Consider the following 16,248-nt stretch of genomic DNA (forward strand, 5'->3'; position numbering starts at 1 on the left):
GTCCGCACGACTAATCTTTCTCCCGTTCATTGAGAGCCTTCATTGAGAGCCGAGTAGGGAAAAGTGGGTTTCTCCTTACTGCCTCCTCCCTGGGGCCCCTCGTTGATTCATACAGCTGTGCTTACTTAAGTGAAGCATAACACTCCCGCCCGCCCCCGGAACAGGTGGAAGGGAGCTGTGAAGGCCTGCGATGTGGAGGATGGGTGGGTGGGCAGCTGTCAGGGAGCTGATGAGGCAAGAAGGAGGCCCCGGATGCAAGCACGGCAGGTGACAGGCCACGTCGAAGGAAGGGCACTGGGCTTGAGTGTCCTTGTTTACTCTCACGTTCTCTCTTTGTGGGAAATGCTGTGTAAAGTGAACAGACTGAAGTAGAAATCAGTTCTAACAGCGAGGTTTGTTACCTAGCGGGGTGGTTTCGGGAGGCCTGAGTGCTCTGCTGGCACTCTCGGCTCTCTTGCCTTTAACAGTGCTCGTGTTTTTTAAACAGTGATTCTTCACCGGCAGCAGCGAATGGTGGTGCACGGGTTATTGTCTGTCCGTGGGCTGGCCTTTTCTAATACTAAAACACCTGTTGGTCAGCTTTCAGCAGCGTCTAATTAAAGAGACTTTACCGAAGGACTGTTTTCGGAGGTGTGGCTGAGTTAAGAGAGCCGGTAGTGTGAAGTTAGTACTCACCCCCAACCTCCAGCCTGAAGAGGGCACAGAGCCCGGCAAGGGCTGTAACCTGGAAAGAGAGGCCGTCCCCTAGAAGCCGTGGCTCAGACAGTGGGAGGGAGCTATTTCCAGAACCGTAGCCTGGCCAGTTGTCAGGGGCAAGGACCCTGACCTCTCCCTCTTCCCACCCTCTGGCCTCCTGCCACTGCCCCCATTGGCCAAGCACACAGGGGAGCCCAGGGGATGTGGTCTCTAGGGGTCAGGCTTCTCGGGTCAGAGCAGGACAGAGAAGGACAGAAAGTGGGTTGGGGAGGGGACATGTAGAGTGACCATCTTAGTGCAGACTTGTTCCTGGCCCTCAAAGACAGAGTTTTTAAAAATTTTTACTTATGTTGATTTGAACAACATCTCATTGGGGGACCATTAACAGGAGAGCCATTCTTTTCATCCGTTCTAGGGAGTGTTTCTTCTGTTTGTAGGGACAGTATGACTGGGTAAGTTATGTGTCCACAGACTTGTGAATGCAGTGGTGGTCCACCAGCCAGTGGGATTGAGACCCTCTGATCCTCGCTGACTGCTCCCCCCATTCTTTACAGGCAGCAACGGGCACGAGTTTGTCTTCCTCCTGAAGGGCCATGAAGATCTGCGGCAGGACGAGCGAGTGATGCAGCTCTTCGGCCTGGTCAACACCCTTCTGGCCAATGACCCAACATCTCTTCGGAAAAACCTCAGGTATTCAGGATGCCGTGAAAGTGGCACTGATTTGAGAAATCTTCTAGTTATTTCTTAACATCTCTCCAGGTAGTCATGTACCTTTGCCAAATAAATAATTACATACCTGACAGGAAGTCATCAATAGCCAAGGTGTCAAAAAGAAAAAGTCTCCAGGCTTTTAGAGTATTCTCATGGGAAATGTGTTTGATAACCTCCAGAGGATTCAGAAAGGAACACTTTGTGGCCTTTAGACTGGAGAGTCCACAAATTCAGTGTGTTCTACCCTTACAGGATGACAGCCCTGCCGAGCCCTTCCTGTCCTCAGTCTTCTCTTACTCCTCTTTCTGTTAAGAACATAGATATTAAGTGGGGAGGTTATTTTAGGCTTAGAAATAATCACGGGATTGTTCCCCCAAAGGACTGAGTTTGTTAGACAGCTTGGGAAGGTTGATGGTGCCTTCACACCATCAGCCCCCTGACTCTGTGTGATGCTTTATCCTTCACAAAACGTCCCTCATCACACACCCCACAATAGCCCTGTGCCGGCGGGTTCATTAAAACCAGTTTGCATGTGCCGTGAGTGGATCAAAGTTCTACTCTGTTTTCTGCTCAATGACCCTGCTTCCCGTGGGTTTTAGCATCCAGAGATATGCTGTCATTCCCTTATCAACCAATTCGGGCCTCATCGGCTGGGTCCCCCACTGTGACACGCTGCACGCCCTCATCCGGGACTACAGGGAGAAAAAGAAGATCCTTCTCAACATCGAGCATCGCATCATGCTGCGGGTACGTGATGAGTCTGCCAGGCCCAACCCTTTAATGTCTCGGAGGCAAAACTCACAAGTCAGGGAATCTGTACAAAGCTGCTTTTCTTGTTCTCCTATACGTGTCCATCACTGAAAAATCTGTTTGAGGGAATTAGCTGTTGACGAAGGATTAATGATGTGAGTCCTAAAGCAGATAACCTTCTCTAAGAAACAGAAGGACCCTAAAGCCCAGAAATTAGGTTTCCATCACCCTCCGTGAGACTGGACAGCATTATTTATCAGGCAACATGTATCTACTGAATACTAATAATGTATACAGAGCACTGACTGGCCACATGGGGAAATAATGCTTAGTAGGTGTGTGAGTGAGGAGAACGAGAATCGTTTGTTACCCAAAACCTTGAACCTTCCAGTGTTCTCGTTCATACCGGTAGGCTGGTACTGAGGCAAGGCCTGTTTTACCCTTACGCCCTGGCACTTCCTGTGGTCATTGGGTTAGAGTGGCCACTGCTTTTCCTGTTTCCCTTCTCCTTTTGGCGGTGGTGGGGAAATCAGAACCCAGCCCGGCCTGGCCGCAGAGCCTTGTTTCTTCCTGGGTGTGAGCTGCCTGTCTCAGGCCACTCCCTCACGACCCTTGTGTCCTGGTGCAGATGGCTCCGGACTACGACCACCTGACTCTGATGCAGAAGGTTGAGGTGTTTGAGCACGCCGTCAACAACACGGCTGGGGACGACCTGGCCAAGCTGCTGTGGCTGAAGAGCCCCAGCTCCGAGGTACGGCACCCCCCCCACCCCACCCCCAACTTGTGCCGCTGCCCTTTGGTGCACCCCCTCTGGTCAGGAATGGTTTTCTTGTTTGTTCCTGTGCACCTGGTGGACGAGTCTCTGTAATGATTAGCTGTGGATGATGGGCAGTCTTTGAGAGCAGAAATTGAATGGGCGAGCCACGCAGTCTAGCAGTAGTTAGTAGTTTCAAGTTTCAACCATTGCTTTACGATAGTATATTATTAAGGCTGTTAAATCTTTTTCGTATGTATTATAAATTTCCTATTTATTTGGTTTTTCAATTTTGTTAACAGTATGTTTCTCGGTTTGAAATTCTTGTTTTGTTTTGGTTTTGATGTGCATTTTTAAATGTTAGAAGTTAATAGATTTTTAATCCTTTTCTTTAAAGTCTACCTTTGGCTTTATATTTAGAAAGTCTCCACCTCAAGATTACATATCTTTTCTTGTACTAATTATAAGATTTGTGATGTGATATGATACTGCTGTATGATAAATATAAAAGATGTTAAGAGAGTAAATTATGTAAGTTCTTATCACAAGGAACAGAAAAATTTGTGTTTACATTTAAATCCTTAACCCAAGTTGGAATTTAAAGTTAGGGCATAAATTTTATTTTTTAAGATGATTAAGCAATATTTTAGTATTACCAAATCATCCATCCTTTCACCACTGTTTAAAAGAGTCAATTTTTATTATATACTAAATTCTTATATGCCTTTGGATTTCTTTCTAGAATTTCTATTTCATTGATCTTTCTGCCTGTCTCTCCTCAAGTATCCCACTGTTAATACAAGTCTCTTCTCATTGGCTATTTACATATAATTTTTTTCCAGATAATTTTGGGATCATTTTGTCAAGGTCCCCCAAAAACGTGCCAATGAATTTTTATTGAAATTACATTAAGTGTATTAAATAATCTGGGAGGATATTACATCTTTTCAATCTTAAGTGGATATCCTTAAATGGATATTTTCATTTACTCAAGTCTTTATATTTCTAAGCAAAGTTTAATTTATTTATCCATCTAAGTTCTGTACGTTTCTAATTAAGTTTATTCTGAGCATAGTTTATCTTTGTAATTATGAATGTGATTTTGGTTCCCTTACATGTTCTAACTGGTTATTGATGGACGATAAGCAAACAACTGATTGGGGTATAATTATGTTGAAACAAGTTAGTTTCCAGAGCCTTGGTTCACGTGTGCTCCTGTGTTCTAGGTGTGGTTTGATCGAAGAACCAATTACACCCGCTCTTTAGCGGTCATGTCCATGGTTGGGTATATTTTGGGCCTGGGCGATAGGTGAGTGAATTTGTTTCTTTGAGTCTTGTTTCTTGAATGGCTTCATTTTGTAGCCGTTGTAGTTTTCTTGAATGGCTTCATTTTGTCTTCCAGTGAGATTTATGACCATTTGGTAAATATTTGTATTTTGTACTTGAGGCGCTTTTTGGGGCATCAACCTTAGTCCCCTATTTATTGTCCATGCCAACAGAACAACACATCAAACTAAAGAGAAGAAGAACCATAGTTCAAGGGTACTACTTTCTCCATAGGTTGGTTTAATGTATTAAAACCCATATTAAATCCAGTTGATTTTATTGATTCAATAAACATTTATCAATCACCACCATGCTAAGATAAATAATTCTATTTCCTTAATTGAAACCAACCAAAGTAGATCCTTCTGATATTCCTACATAATAAATTTCATCCTAGTGTACTGACTGAAAGAGTAGTTTAGCAATGTTCAGAAATGCAAAAAAAAAAAAAAACTAGTATTCCGACGTCTACTGTTCTTCTCCTGAGATCATGTTTCATGCAATTATTTGAGAGTGAAAAAAATTTTATCCCACAGAAATAATAAATTCCTGTTTTTAAAAAACTCAGAGGGACTTCCCTGGTGGTCCACTGCTTAAGACTCCATGCTCCCAATGCAGGGGGCATGGTTCAATCCGTGGTCAGGGAACTAAGATCCAAAAAAAAAAAACTTAGTAAAACACCTGTTGAATTGGCTCAGGGGCTCAGGGAGATGAGACCCTATGATAGGTGCCAAGTAGCGAAGATAGAGCCTTGTCACTCTGAGATGCCAGCGCTGCCAGAAACCATTTATTCTGTGACCAAAGACCTTGGGAAAGCAAATTGTCTCGGTATCATGGGGCAACTTGTGATTCACACAGATAAATTCTCAATTGAGCCCTAGGGCAGGGGTCGGCAAACTTTTTCTGTAAAGGGCCAGATAATAAATATTTTAGGCTTCGCTGGCCATACGATCTCCGTCACAACTACTCATCTCTGCTGCTGTAGCATAAAAGCAGCCTGAAACAATATATAAACAAATGAGTGTGGCTGTGTTCAGGTAAAACTTTACTTACAAAAGTTGGATGGGTGCTGCTAGATTTTGCCTGAGTGCTGTAGTTTGCCAGCCCCTGGCCTAGAGTCTCACAGACTTGGGGATTTGTTCATCTGTGCTGCTCTCTTGACCTCCCCCGGTCTCTCTTCTGTTTCTCAAAGACACCCATCCAACCTGATGCTGGACCGGCTGAGTGGGAAGATCCTGCACATTGACTTTGGGGACTGCTTTGAGGTGATCACGCGTTCCAGAACACCACGTAACCTCACCTTCCCGGATGACCACTTTCCACCCCCCTCCAGCCATTTAGGCAAACTTAAGCCCAAAATGCAGTATCCTCACCCCTGCCTTTCCTACCAAAGTGACAGAAAATCAATCTAACAAATGAAATCCATGCTCTTTGATACTTGCCATAATTGGACTCAGAAAAGGTGGGTGGGGGGCACGGTTCACAACCCTCCTTTGTTTGTTTTTTTCTTTTTGGCCGCTCCACGCGGCATGTGGGATCTTGGTTCGCCGACCAGGGAATCAAACCCACGCCCCCTGCATTGGAAGCGTGGAATCTTAACCACTAGACCACCAGGGAAGTCCTTTTTAATTTTTTTTTTTAAGTTTCTTTTTTTTTTTTTTTTTTTTTGATGTGGACCATTTTTAAAGTCTTTGTTGAATTTGTTACAATATTGCTTCTGGGTTTTTTTTTTTTGATGTTTTGGTTTTTTGGCCGCAAGGCATGTGGGATTTAGTTCCCTACCAGGGATCAAACCCATACCCCCTGCACTGGAAAGCGAAGTCTTAGCCACTTAGCCAGGAAGTCCCCACACACCCTCTTTAAGTGGAGGAATCCGTTATCCTCGACGTGGCCTGCTGGTCAAAGGCCTGGGCATGATGCACACTTGTCTTTTTCTTTTTTTCTCTCTTTTTCTCCCTCTCTCTTTCCTCTCCCTCTCTCTCGCCACCCTCCCTCTCCCCCTCTCTCCCTCTCCCCCACCCTCTCTTTTTTATTTTTAGTTGTCTATTCGATCCCAGTGACAAGACCTGTCACTAAACTCAAGCTGCTTCCTTTCTGTGCTCTAATTGAAGTCGGTGCTGGTGATGCAAAGGAAAGCCACCTGCCTGCCCCTGGCTTCAGCTGAGGAAAACAGTCTAACCAGTGGACTTGGTTTTTCCCTTTATTATCCTTAGGTTGCTATGACCAGAGAGAAATTCCCAGAGAAGATTCCATTTAGACTAACAAGAATGTTGACCAATGCTATGGAGGTGAGTGGATATTGGTAACGAGCTGATTTGAAGTGGGACCAATACAGTTCCAACCCTCTCTGAGGACAGACTTCCTTCCTTGTTGGATCTCCAGTTCCCCAAATGCCCAGGTTATTCTGTAGTCGTTTCCTGGTATTTTCCGTTGTGTTAGAAATGATCAGTCTTTGAAAGTCTTACCAACCTTTGCTCCAGACCTTGTTTCACATGAATCACAGTCCTGACCTGACCCTCTGCTCTGAAGACATTCCCAGCCTGGCCCGTCAGTCACGGGCTAAGTCGTCTTCCTGCGTGGAGGTGACACGCCCTCTTGACTGCCTGACTTGCGGTTGTAAGGCCTTCAGGGGCCAGTGTCGGTGACCTCTGTGGTGAATGGCTCTGGCCCGCCTGCAGGTCACGGGCCTGGATGGCAACTACAGAATCACATGCCACACGGTGATGGAAGTGCTTCGGGAGCACAAGGACAGCGTCATGGCCGTGCTGGAAGCCTTCGTCTACGACCCCTTGCTGAACTGGAGGCTGATGGACAGTGAGTCTTAGCAAGTGCCCGGGAACTGGGGTCCGCGCCCTCCCAGAGTGGGGGCGTCTGGCGCGTTCCACTTCACGGTCCCGTCCCCCTTCAAGCGCGGGGCCCAGGACACATTACTAGGCTGCTGCATTACATTTTCACAAAGCAGCTCTGGTGGCTGGAAATGAATTTCAAGTGTTTTTATTAACTAAGACAAAAAACTCCAGTCATCAGTTTAGATACTAACTGAAACCTTTTTCAGGGTAAATTAAGTGCTCTCATGATTTTTGTTTAGGTTTCATGTTAAGTAGCAGATGGAATTTTGACAGGAGATGCAAGCAGTTGTGGTATCTCAGCAATATCTCAGTCTATTCTTTTTTCCTACCTCCTTAGAAGGTGTTTACTAATAAGAGGCGTCTTTTCCACTGTGCTTGTCATACTTTCACCTTGTTGTCTGGTTTACATAGTCTGAATCCAGCTCAACCATATAAAGTGTCCCTCAGGATGGGATACCTGTGCTAACATCTACCCGTTTTCTCCCGAGCAGTACGTCTTTGGTTCTCTCTTAGGGGTTATAGCTTTTGGGAAAATTATATTTTTATGATTATAAGAAAATATATCAATCAAGTTTTTTTCAAGTCAAAGTTTGAAGCACTTTTTAATCCTCCCTTTATTTCTTTCCCTAGCAAATACCAAAGGCAACAAGCGATCACGAACGAGGACAGATTCCTACTCTGCTGGCCAGTCAGTAGGTGGGCGCATCCCCTGAAGGGTTGCAGATTCTGTCCTTTTCTGTCCATAGTGTTTCTAGAAGAGGGTGAGCTTTGTCACTGCCTTTAGGAAGCATGACTTAAAGTAGTAAGCACCTAACGTGTGTTTTATTTAATGCCTCTCAGGAAGGAGTGGGTAGCTAAAGCTCAGAAATTTTGATCAAACTATCCAATCTTAATCTGTCTGTAAAAACATAATTAAAAGTATGTCTGAATATTAGCCTGTATTTAGCCTGCCCTTTAATGGTGCCTGGGTTGTGATAATTACTAGCTATAATACCTTAATCCTAAAGCTTTGTTAATAGCTCAGAAATAGGAAGATGGAAGCAGCAGAAATGTACTCACACTGCTGCCTGAGGAGCTGGGAAACCACATGAAACATTGTTTCCAAGAATGTGGTCCACAGAACAGGGTTCCAAGAAGATAATGTCCTTCCAAGAGCCAGAACAGGGTCAGCGTATTAAATGCTCTGAGACATCTCAAAGTAAAGCTGTTTAACTTTGTTTACCCTTGCCCTTTGCTCCCTACCCTCAGCCCAACCGTTTGACCCCCACATCTAACAACATTCTACACAGTCATCCTTTGGGAAGTACTGTCAGGGTGTATAACAGTAAAATATTCTCTACAAATACTTATGGAACATTTGCAACTAGTTACTTAGCTAAGCCAAATAGTGTTTAGAGGTGCAAAAAGAATGTGGGATACCGAGAATGCCCTGAAGAAGCACACAATCCCATTATGGAATTGACCAGAGTATATATGAAAAAATAAAGAGAACAGTGCACTGCACAGGTACCACATGATTTGGTTGGTAACAGAGGGATGGTGGGCCTTAGAAAGGAGATACCACTCTGAACTGCAGTGGTTTAGGGAGATCGTGGGCTGGTGGAATTTAAGCTGAGCCTTACTGGATGTATGGAATCTGGATGTGTAGAAAGGAAGAGAGTGTTCTTGGCAGGAAATTGGGATCCTGGATTGGTATCATCTATGAATAGCTTGGACTCTACACTGGATACCGTAAATACCTGAATCACCCACGGTGTCTGGGGGGCCTCATACAGATGACTGGCCTCACCCAAATTACGTGATACTTACTGGTTTAACTCTCAGGGTCCACCTCCTTAATACATTATTGCAGAGGGGAATTAGGACAGCCTGTTCTGGTGGCACCAGGTGCTGGTGGACCTGGTTGTTTTTATGTGGCTTAAAAGTTAAGTTCCAGGGACTTCCCTGGTGGCGCAGTGGTTAAGAATCCGCCTGCCAATGCAGGGGACACGGATTCAAGCCCCGGTCTGGGAAGATCCCACATGCCGCGGAGCAACTAAGCCCATGCGCCACAACTACTGAGCCTGTGCTCTAGAGCCCGTGAGCCACAACTGCTGAGCCCGTGTGCCACAACTACTGAAGCCCGTGCGCCTAGAGCCCGTGCTTCTCAACAAGAAAAGCCACCACAGTGAGAAGCCCGTGCACCGCAACAAAGAGTAGCCCCCGCTCGCCACAACTAGAGAAAGCCCGCGTACAGCAATGAAGACCCAACACAGCCATAAATAAATAAATAAATAAATAATTTTTTTTTTTTAAATGAAGTTCCAGGGACTCATTAATAAAAGTATTATTATTACTAGCTTCAGTTTGAAGGCCTGTGATGTCCAAGGACAATGTGAAAATAACTTCATAGTTCTGATTCTAGACTGCTTTCCTGAAGGCCACGATCATTGGAGGGTGACCCTAAAGCTTGTGGACTTTTTCTCCCCAGAATTGATGTATAAATTCCTCCAAGGAATAACATTCCAGTCATGTGTGTGACCCATTGAAAACTGGTTTTCTTTATGTCATTACCAGTTTTTGTCCAACCAAATTTTGTTACTGGATCTTTGACTCGTGATCCTATTCTGTATGTCAGAACATTTTATTAATGCTGTATGTTTGCAAATTCATGCTTTGCAGATTTTAAAACTTTTTTATTTTTGGCTGTGCCATGCAGCTTGTGGGATCTCAGGTCCCTGACCAGGGACTGAACCCAGGCCACAGCAGTGAAGGCGCCAAATCCTAAACACTAGACCACCCAGGAACTCACTAAAAACTTTTAAATACATAAAGAGTAACATAACACTTCCTCTCTCCTTTCCCCTCTGAGATAGGTAGGGCAGGTGTTAAAGGGAATATAGTACATGAAGAATTAGAGCTAATACCTTGAAACAGTGGCTTCTTGGTGTTTGAATTTTCTGCTAACTGATTTTTTTCCTCCTAGAAATTTTGGATGGTGTGGAACTTGGGGAACCAGCCCATAAGAAAACGGGGACCACAGTGCCAGAATCTATTCATTCTTTCAGTAAGTCCAACCTCTGAGGAATTGCACCAGTGACTAGCTCATTAAGAAAATAGCAGCTGTGTGCACCATGATGAGGGTCAGTAAGAGGAAGCAACAAAACTGCCTTTGAGCAGAAAAGATCCTGTGAATTTCTCATTATATTCTGAGGACAAAGATAGACAAAGAAGAATTACTCAACATTTACAAAGTGAATATTTGAGAAAAACAGGGGCATCCATTGAACCTGTTGTGATGATCCAATCTTACTGTTATTTCTACTTTTGTATATTCCAGTTGGAGACGGTTTGGTGAAACCAGAGGCCCTAAATAAGAAAGCTATTCAAATTATTAACAGAGTTCGAGATAAGCTCACTGGTGAGTGTGTGTATGTGTTTACTTGAAAGGGACATAAAATCTCCTTTAGTGGGTGGTTGGCCCAGTTTCCAGTGGTGTTGGTGCCTAAACTTTGACCCTATGCCGCTAACTGGAGTGTCTCTGAGGCCATCAGTTAAGGACCCTCTCTGATTCTCTAATGACCAATAAACTTTAAGTAATGCTGTTAACCTTGTTTTAACAGTGAAGTTTAACAGTAAAGTTCTGTTGGGTCCAGAGTCAGCCAAATTCAGGAAAAACTTTTTTTATTATTATGGCTTGATATTAGAGCAAATGTGACCACTTGATTCATTGCCCATCTGTACTCAGGTAGCTGTTATGGAGTGGAGAACATGGAAGGGGAGAAACACGTACTTTTGAACAGGAGACATGTCACATTAACCAGATGGTGTGACTTGGGGGTGGGAGGCGGGGAAGCCAAAGACCCCTCAGAAGGCGGTGAGGATGAACTGAGACCTGGGAGGCCCAGCGCTGAGCATAGGGCCTGGCACATAAGCTTTGTCGTCAAGGCACATTGGCTTATTGAGCACCCATAAGTGCTGGATGCTGAAGAAACGGTGTTGGTAAAAACAGGCAGCTTCCCTGCCTTCGTGGGGCTTAGAATCTAAAGAGGAATACTGTTGTGAGTGGAAGAGAGAGACTGGGGTTATGATGCCAATAACAGGGAATTTAAGTTCAGGAGTTCAGGACAAGCTTTCCTCAGCAAACTACCCATGAGCTTAAAATCTGAAAGAGGAGTTGATTAGGGCAGATTGTTCCAGGTAAAGGAAACAGCGTGTGCAAAGGCCCTGGGGTAGGAGGGAGTATAGCAAGAAAAAAGGTCCGAAAGCCTGCCGGTCTTAACTGCCCCAGAGAAAGGTGGGAGGAGCACAATGCAAAATGTTTTGACTCTGGGTAGGCCAGGGCCAGATCATACAGGACCTTATATTTTTATCCTATGTCTTATGGGCAGTGGGAAACCACTGAAAGGTTTTAAGGGGTTGGAGGGCCTGGGCAGGTTTGCATTGTGAAATCCTGCCTGCTCTGGCTACGGGAGGAGCAGGGGCTAAGGGGAGGAAGCAGTTGCCACAGTCATGCAGGCTGGACAGTTGATTAGACAAGGGCGGCAGCGGAGGTGGATTCAATAGCCGCTTAGAAGGTAAAAGCCAAAGGATTGATGATGGGGCATGAGGGGCGGGGCGGGATCAAGTGTGGCTCCAAGTCTCTGGTGACCTTCTGAGAGCTGGGATGAGCCTGACAGCCAGACTAAAGCAACTGAAGAGAATGTGAAGTGAGAGGGAGAAGCGAGGGAACGGAGACAAGTGGAAACTCTTGAGAAGTTTGGCTGTGCAGGGAGGAGCGAGGATGAAGCTGGAGAAGGAGCAGTTGGAGAGGCTTTTTTTTTCCTTCAGTAGGAGAGGAACGTGTTTACAAAAAAAGCGAGAACGTGAGGGGGAGAGTTTGATGATATGAGTGAGAGGCAGGAGAGTCGATGTAAGGCTCCTAAGAAAGCAGCAGGCGGGGGAGCAAAGTGCAGGTGATCTCGGCCTTAAAGGGGAGGAGGGACAGCTCTGTGGGGTAACAGGAAGGAAGGAGAGGAAGCCAGCACCTTGAACACTGCCCGACACACTGTGCATGCAGCGAGTCCATTACATCGTAGAGGGGGAGATGAGGGCACTGACGAGGGTGAGGAGCCGGAGGAGAGGTGTGGACGTTCAGGAGAGTAGAGGGCTTGGAGTGGCCCTTGCGGAGATGGGAAGGCACGATGCCCGAGAAGCAGCACAAGCCGGCCAGGCAGCGCCGAGTGCCCGAGTGAGGCGGGAGAGTATGAATGTGTGGTGAAAGCAGGCGGCCCTGCGGGAGGAAAGACTCGAAGGGGAGGCTAGAAGGATCGAAAAGAACCGGGTTCCTCGGCCACCTGCCCAACTCAGGGATGATTATGGCCTAGAGGAAGGAGTCTTCATAAGCCCATCGGCCAGATCTTCGCCACTCCTGAACTCAGCCGACCGTAGCACTTTACCCTCCAGGACCGAGTGTGTATTAAGAGGAGACTGGTGTTTATCCAAGTCACGTGGAGGAGAATTTAAAATCCAACTGTTGTCTAGCCTTTATATTCATGTATGAGGAGGAACTGATTTGGGCCGCAGGGACAGTTAAGCCAAACGGGGGCAAGGAGGGATAACCGGGTGCAGACTGGATGCTTTGTTTCTCCTGTCCTAGGTCGGGACTTCTCTCACGATGAAACGCTGGATGTCCCAACACAAGTTGAGCTGCTCATCAAACAGGCAACATCCCATGAAAACCTCTGCCAGTGCTACATCGGCTGGTGAGTGGCCTGTCAAAGCACCTGTTCAGATAAGCAGTCAGGACCCCACCCTGTGCCCCAAACCCAGAGTCACAGAAGAAGATTTGGGCGGGGGGTGGGGGCAGTATCCATAAAGGGAAATCGTGTTTCAAATCTCTTTTAAAAAAAGTTTGTATTTGCTGTGTGTGCTCATTGTTCCAAAAAGGAGAAAATGGAGAAATGCGGATGTGTATTTGGAAGGCAAACACCAAAATAAATTAAAATTACATTTTATAGTGGTTTAGAAGAATAGGTGAGGCCCCCTTATTTGGGGGGTGGGGAGGTTCTTTGGGGATTTTTGCTGTCAATTCAGAGATACTGGAAGGGCAGGAGAAGAAGCCAAAGCAGAGACAGAGAGAAGGAGATGAAAAGACAAATTTATCATCCAGGATTGTAACCTCAAGGACCACTCTGGGGTCTGCTTTGATTAACCGCCCGAGGCATGCTTGAAGGTAGAAACTTGAGAGAGAGGGTGGCAGGGAGGCGTCCTTCTGGGACCACAGCAGGCGTCAGCCCTGGACTGGAAATGATGAACGTGTCCTGCACAATGAGTTGTGAAAGGTCTCAGGGAACGCCCCAGGGGCTGTCAGACCTTGCTCTTCCCATGTTCAGTGTATCCATGTAAAGCTTTGAAGAAGCCCAAATTATTAAAATACTCCTTTTCTCTCTGTCTTCTTAGGTGTCCTTTCTGGTAACTGGAGGCCCAGACATGCCCACAGCATTTCTCTTGAGGCTTTTGTACTTTGGTATATGCTTCCACTAAACTGAAGCCATGGTCAGAAAGTTCAGCTCTGTTAAATATTTTGAAATGTAAATGAAAAGAACTACTGTATATTAAAAGTTGGTTTGAACCAACTTTCTAGCTGCTGTTGAATATATTGAAGAATATATTGTCAGAAACACAAGGCTTGATTTGGTTCCCAGGACAGTAAACGCAGTAATACTACAGAAATCAAGCCATTGATTTTGGGGAACAGAAGATTTCATAACTTTAGAAATACGGGTTTTGACTTAACTCACAGAAGAACTCATAAGCGTTTGCTGACAGGAGAATGGCCTAGTCGATCCTCTCAACGTGGACACAGCAAACTCAGCACAGTCATGAAGCCTCAGGTCCTGGAGGACACGGATTAGGGTTCTGAACTGTAAGGAAGCAGGAGAAGCTGACTTTGTCACCTGCGCCCATCTCATTACCTCACTGGTCCGTGGACGGCAGCAACAACCTTTGCAAGATGGGCCGAAATGGGTGGGAAAGGTCTGTCTCCTGCCTCACCCGTGATGCTGCACCGTACACACTTCAAGACCGGAGCCACTCGGAGGGGAGTTTCTTCAGATCGCCGGGCGGCCTCGGCTGAGCAGGTACACGGAGCGGATCACAGAGCAGTAGGAGGCCCACACTGGCCTCCCCCAGCATGGTTCTGGGATGTTCTCCGTGAGGTCTGAACGCTCTGTGTTTAGAGCAAGGCCTTGGAATACAGGAATGCTGTCACGGAGGTGCTGACACAGAGAGGGAAGGTCTAGTACATGTTGGGAATTAGGAGCAAAAGAAATATTAAACTAAATGCACAAAATATAAAGTGTAGCCATGTCTAGACACCATGTTGTATCTGAATAATTTTTGTGCCAATAAATGACATCAGAATTTTAAAAACATGTATATGAGTGGCTTTTTATTCCTACTTATTAGTTCATAAAGGAAGCAGTTACTCCTTCAACATTCATTAACACTGAGCACTGGGGCTGTGCAGGACAAGGGTCTACATGACGTGGTCTCCATCCTTGGCTTGTTCACGGGCCAGACGAGGCGGAGCCGGCATCTCAGGAGCGGACTGATAAAGCCACCCGGCTGCGTGGTGAGGAGAGCCACGTGCAGGGCGCTAGCCTTGGGTAGGGCCACTGATTCCACTGGGCGAACCAGGAAGGCCTCACAGAAAGGCGGGACACTTGCCAAGGGTCTTAAGGGAGGAGTGGGGGTTTGTCAGATGAAGCAAGTGAGGGCGTTCTCAGCAGAAGTATGAAAGCACAGTATCGTGCAGAAATGGTAAGTGTTAACTTGAACCATATTAGATTGTAGATATTCGGCCATTTTTATACGTGAAACAGCAGTTTCACACACTTGGACCTCATGGTTCAGCATGTCTGGCTCAGTGGTCAGTGGGAAATAAAAGGAATAATAGGAAAAAGAATAATAGGAACTAAAAGGAGGCTAGAAAGTAGAACCAGGCCAGACTGGCCTGCCTCACGGTTCAGCAGCAAGGAGTTTGAACCTGATGCTGTGGACAGCAGGGAGGGAACCACGTGAAGTTTTAAAACAGAGAAATAGGACCTGAGTAGTGTTTTTAAGAGAAACTGGTATCAAACAGGTGGAAAGAAAATTAAAAGCTGTAAGGCCAAGTAAAACTGTTGGAATAATGGAGAGGAGGGAACTTGAATATGGAACTGGCAAGTACTAGATACAGGTTCCTCTGAAGAGAAAGCATGCCTACAGAGTTCTTCCAAAGAATATTGTTTTTAGTTGTTGAACTAAATTTCTTGTTCTAAATTCCTGTGGGCCATAGCTACCCAGTAAGAAATACTGAATCATACAAGCTATTTAAGGAACTTGTAAAATGGACCTAGAGATTATCATACTAAGTGAAGTAAGTCAGAAAGAGACAAATACCATATGATATTACTTAGATGTGGAATCTAAAGTACAACACAGGGACTTCCCTGGTGGTCCAGCGGGTAAGACTCCAAGCTCCCAATGCAGGGAGCCCGGGTTCCATGCCTGGTCGGGGAACTAGATCCCGCATGCATGCCGCAACTGAGTCCGCACGCCGCAATGAAGATCTCAAGTGCCACAACTAAGACCCGGCACAGCCAAAAATAAATAAAGAAATATTTAAAAAATAAAATACAACACAAACGAACATATCTACAAAACTGACACGGACTCACAGACTCACTCTGTTCATAGAGAAAAGACTTGTTTGCCAAGGGGGAGGAGAGGTGGGAGAGGGAAGGATTGGGAGTTTGGGATTAACAGATGCAAACTATTATATATAGAATGGATAAACAACAAGGTCCTACTGTATAGCATGGGGAACTATATTCAATAACCTGTGATAAACCATAATGGAAAAGAATATTAAAATATATATATATATGTATAACTAAATCACTGCTGTACAGCAGAAGTTAACACATTGTAAATCAACTCTACTTCAATAAAATTTTTTTTAAAAATTTGGAATAGGGGGAGCAAGAGAATTATAAGGCCAGGAACCATATCTTGTGGGAATTCGTATCCCCAAAATCTGCCAGAAGATCAGGCCCACAGTAGTGCTCCATAAACATTTGTTGGAGGACTCCTCTGTTAAAAACAAAGATGGAATTCCCTGGTGGTCCAGTGGTTAGGACTCTGCCCTTCCACTGCAGG

At 45.4% G+C, this 16,248-nt stretch overlaps 1 protein-coding gene across 5 annotated transcripts in view; it reads left to right on the forward strand.

The window, feature by feature from the left end:
• The window catches only part of MTOR (mechanistic target of rapamycin kinase), a 126,187-nt gene extending 111,707 nt beyond the window's left edge, over window positions 1-14,480 (forward strand). For all 5 annotated transcript variants that reach the window (XM_082414044.1, XM_082414047.1, XM_082414045.1 and 2 more), the window contains 12 exons: window positions 1,251-1,386; window positions 2,007-2,154; window positions 2,786-2,908; window positions 4,138-4,220; window positions 5,430-5,502; window positions 6,451-6,525; window positions 6,916-7,051; window positions 7,717-7,782; window positions 10,052-10,132; window positions 10,406-10,486; window positions 12,704-12,809; window positions 13,507-14,480. In XM_082414044.1, the coding sequence (XP_082270170.1) occupies window positions 1,251-1,386; window positions 2,007-2,154; window positions 2,786-2,908; window positions 4,138-4,220; window positions 5,430-5,502; window positions 6,451-6,525; window positions 6,916-7,051; window positions 7,717-7,782; window positions 10,052-10,132; window positions 10,406-10,486; window positions 12,704-12,809; window positions 13,507-13,522 (1,124 nt within the window). In that variant the 3' untranslated portion in view covers window positions 13,523-14,480. The remainder of the gene's footprint in view (window positions 1-1,250; window positions 1,387-2,006; window positions 2,155-2,785; window positions 2,909-4,137; window positions 4,221-5,429; window positions 5,503-6,450; window positions 6,526-6,915; window positions 7,052-7,716; window positions 7,783-10,051; window positions 10,133-10,405; window positions 10,487-12,703; window positions 12,810-13,506) is intronic.
• The last annotated feature ends 1,768 nt before the right edge of the window (window positions 14,481-16,248 follow it).

Source organism: Balaenoptera physalus, assembly GCF_965194825.1.
Source record: "Balaenoptera physalus genome assembly, chromosome: 1".
In the NCBI taxonomy this organism is placed as follows: domain Eukaryota; kingdom Metazoa; phylum Chordata; class Mammalia; order Artiodactyla; family Balaenopteridae; genus Balaenoptera; species Balaenoptera physalus.